At 43.3% G+C, this 4,390-nt stretch overlaps 1 protein-coding gene across 1 annotated transcript; it reads right to left on the bottom strand.

The window, feature by feature from the left end:
* Positions 1-1,175: 1,175 nt before the first annotated feature.
* On the bottom strand, positions 1,176-2,836 carry LOC146614488 (uncharacterized). The gene is made up of 2 exons (XM_085376241.1): positions 1,421-2,836; positions 1,176-1,306 (listed from the first exon to the last, which is right to left on the bottom strand). Exons 1-2 carry the CDS (start codon positions 2,749-2,751, stop codon positions 1,192-1,194), a joined length of 1,446 nt encoding a protein of 481 aa, XP_085232367.1. The 5' UTR covers positions 2,752-2,836; the 3' UTR covers positions 1,176-1,191.
* Positions 2,837-4,390: the final 1,554 nt, after the last annotated feature.

The following is a 4,390-nucleotide window of genomic DNA, read 5'->3' as shown; positions in this document are numbered from 1 at the left end:
CTCACTACCACAAAAGGACTGATATACACATACGCCTTTACAAACACCTTACAATACTGATCAAAAGACTCAAAAACAACAAAAACTTCCACAAATCCACTACAAACTGGACCTGGGAACAGCATGCTTATTTGCACACTCAGTAACATAGTTCTGAACACATCTAAATTATATTATATTTGCACATTTTGCATTTTGCACATGTCTTTGTCATGTCTCGTCAATGATATCCCGACAATAACTTGAAACTGGTATTAAATACCTACTGCACATTCCACTTTGTATTTTCTCTGTCCTGTCTGTGTTTATCATACAGTTAATATTGTATAGTTACTGTTGGGGGAAAACTCTGTAAAAAACCCAGGAGAAATAAAGACACAATGAGACAAAGTTACTTTCTTTATCAAACGTGTACACGGGTGAGCTGCTAAGAACAACTCACACCATGCACAGTGGCTTGGTAATTTTTATAGGCACAGAGCACAGAGACAGTGAGAACAGGATAACAAATAATAAACAGATAAAATAAAACAACTCCATATATGGTGCTAGTCTCGTCAGCAGAGAGCTAGGGAAGATAAAACAATCTAAAACAATATGTCCCAGAAACAAGATGTCTTTGCTGGGAAAGTCTAAAAAGATAATTCTAAACTAATCTAACCATAGGCAAAGGGCAGACAAAAGGCATCTTTGTACATTTAAAAGAAGGTAAAGAAACATAGAATCATTTTTCCTGTAACATATTCCCTCCTGTTTTAACTTATTTTAAATGTATACAACAATTGTCTGTAAAGGTTATTTATTAAGCATCTTTAGCAATTTTTAATTTTCAAAATGTCAGCATAGCAGAAATGGAAGTCATTTGGTCTAAAGAATAAAACAAAATAAAATAATAAAAAGAAAAAAGAAAATCATAAATGAAATAACAAGTGGAATAAACAAGAAAAAATAATAAAACTAAACTACAAAAAATAAAGGATAAAAACCTTATATTTAAAACGAAAACTACAAAAAATAAAGGATGAAAACTTTATATTTAAAATGAAAACTTCAAAAAATAAAAGGATGAGAACTTCAAAAAATAAAAGGATGAAAACCTTATATTGTACCTGCATAAACTACTAATGTGTTAATCAGTGCATGATCACTTGACAAGTCATTTTTAATCACCACGTCATTTATTAGCAGTTATTACAAGTTCTCCTCTAACAGAATTGCAACGGGATGTTGTTCTTCTTGAGGCACGGCAACATAAGCAGTCATTGTAGTTGTTATCATCTTTGAAATCATTACTCTTAGGCATGGCAACACACACAACACTAATATGAGCAGTGCTATCATGATGAGACCTAGAAGGAAAAATGGCTTTGCTACAGCAGCCAGCCATGAACCGCTGAACAGCCAGTCCAGCCAGCCTTGTGCTGTAGCTGCTCCAGGTGTGTGGTCAGTGACATATTTTTGCAGAGCGGTCAAATTCTGCAAAGCTTCATAAATGTCTCCTCCAGTTTCGTATCCATCAGGGATAAAAGTGCAACATGTTTCCCCGATCAGCTTGCAAACTCCTCCTTGTGATGCTGTTAGCAGGTCTAGTGTCAGTCTGTTCTGCAGCACCATCGTTCTGATGGCCTGCTGTTCTCCTGCTAAGGCGGTTCCCAGGGTCTTAGTCAAGTTGATGTGTCGTAGCAGAGCATATCGGTTGATTTCCACATGATCCCGCACCTCGGCAACTCCAATGCCGGGGATCAAGCTCTGTAAGAATTTCACTCCTCCTCCCCAGATGCGAAACTCTCCCGGCACTCCAGTGTCCACTGTAATGCCGAAAGAATTGGGTGAGGCGATGTCCACTTCACGTCTCTGTCGGCTGCTTGGGTGATGTGCAACACTTTGCATGAAGAAGACGTGATCTGATAATTGCACCAGGGCGCACAGACCCCCCCAACCTTCAGGGAGTGACAGATAAGCCTTATTGCCACATAGGAAGTACCAGTCAGCCAAAACTCTGGTTCCTCTACTGCTGGGTGCCGTCCGTGCACATCCTGTCTGGTACTGAGTCTTTGTTTGTAGTGGCATTCGGTAGCTGTAGTCGGAGCGACAGTTGAGGCTCATCAGCGTCGTGTTACTGGCACAGGTGGCGTTGATTGAACAGCCCATACACTTCCTCTCGTTCCTTGGTGGGCAGAAAGTGTATATGTACTTACATAGGTGTGTAGGCAGCTCCCCCACTGCCCGTGATCCATTGTTCATCACACATACTGGCAGTTGTGATGCGTTCAGTTTGTTCAGTAGAATTACATCAGGCAGCGGGTCTGAGACTTGGGGCCAGGTCAGTAGGTAGGTCTGTCCGGAACAGTTCACATTTGTGAGTGACGATGACCTCCAGGTTGCTTTCGCTGGGATGCTGTAGTTGGCTTTGGACCAAAGAGTACCGTAGCCTGGATGTGTTGCCAGGCCCAACAGGCACCAACTGCGATCTTCAGGTATGCTGTACGGCCACAGGCCAGACGTCTGTGAGGATAGGGGCATATGGGTACATGCATAGCAGTCAGTTTTATTATTCAAGTGAGCTGTAGTGTTCATAAACTGCCACCAGAAGTTAGTGGCGTAGCCATGGGGAAACTTGGTGTACTTTCCTTTGTCATACAGTGTCTGCCTTTTCTCCATATAGCGTGACTTGTTGTCCCTCACGGAAGCAAAGGTGAGGAGCCCGGCCATGGTCAGGGCCGCTGCAGTTGTTAAGAGCCACCACCTCATGACGACGGGACACACCCTCCTGTCGCGAGTAGACCCCCCGGCCAGGAAAGCTGACCCCTCCACCGGGCGAGATCACAACAAGTGGGCAAGCCTGCTGTCAGCTGTGTTTAGATGGCTTCACTGACTCGCCTGCAGTGACTCTGATGGATCCAGGATGGTCGTTCCGCAATTTTGCAAGCGGTCGGTGTAGTGAGGAGGACTTGGTATGGCCCCTCCCACCTGGGTGTGCTCCAGTTTTTCCTTTGGAGCACCTTGATCAGAACCCAGTCACCGGGTTTTAGTCTGCAAGACACTGGAGAAACATCATCAGGTTGCTGATTATGTACAATGATCTCTTTGTTTTCTAACAGCTTAGACATCCATTCTGCTAATGTGTTTTCTCTGATTGCTTTGTCTATTGGTTGACTGGTGATGGGCAGTGGGAACGGCCTGCCATGAATGATTTCAAATGGAGTTAGTTTATGGGAGCCTTGCGTTAAGCGCATCCACATTTTCACTAAACCCAAACATTCAGGCCACGGCCTTCCTGTTTCTGCCATGCATTTCCTGAGCCTTTGTTTTATAGTGCCGTTAGTTCTCTCTACAAGGCCTGCGCTCTGAGGGTGATAAGCACAGTGGTGTTTTATGCTGAAACCGAGTGCTTCAGAGACCTTAGTGATGACATCATTTACAAAATGAGTGCCGTTGTCTGATCGTATCAAAGCTGGGATGCCATATGTGGGTATGAAGTGATTGCACAGGCACTTTGCTACTGAAATTGCATCTGCCTTTTTCACTGGATAGATTTCCGGCCACTTTGAGAACACGTCTATAACCACTAGGGCGTATTTCGACCCTTGACATTCGCTTAGCTCAATAAAATCCATATGAATTGTGTGGAAAGGGTGAGGCGGAGTTGGAAAACGGCCTCTTTTTGGTCGCAGGTTACCCTGAGCATTATATTTTTGACACGTCATGCACGTTCTGACAAATTGTTTTGCTGAAGTTTCAAAATTTACAGTGTAGAAATGAGAGTTGACAATACAGGTCATTCCCCCCGATGACAAATGCGTACAGCCATGAGTCACTAATGCCGCCATCTTGTGGAGCGATTTTGGCAACACTGGCTTGCCATAACACATCATTAAATCGTTTGTCAGAACTGCACCGTGTTTTAGCCATTTTGCCTGCTCTGCTGTGCTTGCTGCTTTTTGTTCACTTTGCAACACATCCAGTGGAATCTGATGTGTGTTTACTGCCATCAATGTCATGTTTGTCTTTTGTGCCGCCTGTTTTGCTGCTCTGTCAGCAAAATTGTTGCCTGTAGTAATAAAAGAGCCATCAGTTTTGTGTGCTGCACATTTACACAATGCGAGTTGTTGTGGTAAATTTATTACAGTCAGCAGGCGTTGTAAGAGGCTGGCATGCTGGACTGGTTTACCGGTTGATGTAATCATTCCTCTGTTTTGCCAGAGCTTTGCAAAATGATGCACAGCAGAGAAAACATACTGGCTGTCTGTATAAACGTTTATTTGTTTATCTTTGTGTATTTCACATGCACGAATAACAGCTATCAGCTCAGCGCTCTGTGCAGAATATGAAGAAGAAAGTGGTTTTGCTTCTATTATTCTACTATCTGTGGTTACTGCGTAACCTACAC

The sequence above is a fragment of the Diplotaxodon limnothrissa genome, linkage group LG17, assembly GCF_057381915.1.
Source record: "Diplotaxodon limnothrissa isolate DT_005_m linkage group LG17, D_limnothrissa_male_GT1.1, whole genome shotgun sequence".
In the NCBI taxonomy this organism is placed as follows: domain Eukaryota; kingdom Metazoa; phylum Chordata; class Actinopteri; order Cichliformes; family Cichlidae; genus Diplotaxodon; species Diplotaxodon limnothrissa.
This window is presented reverse-complemented; position numbering and strand designations above follow the sequence as displayed.

What these genes read in the sequence shown, in the direction of transcription:
- LOC146614488 (XM_085376241.1), bottom strand. Translation starts at nt 2,751, where the DNA reads ATGAGGTGGTGGCTCTTAACAACTGCAGCGGCCCTGACCATGGCCGGG. An exon ending in ACACCTGGAGCAGCTACAGC is followed by an intron (nt 1,307 to 1,420) that starts ACAAGGCTGGCT and finishes GTTGTGTGTGTT; the next exon opens with GCCATGCCTAAGAGTAATGA.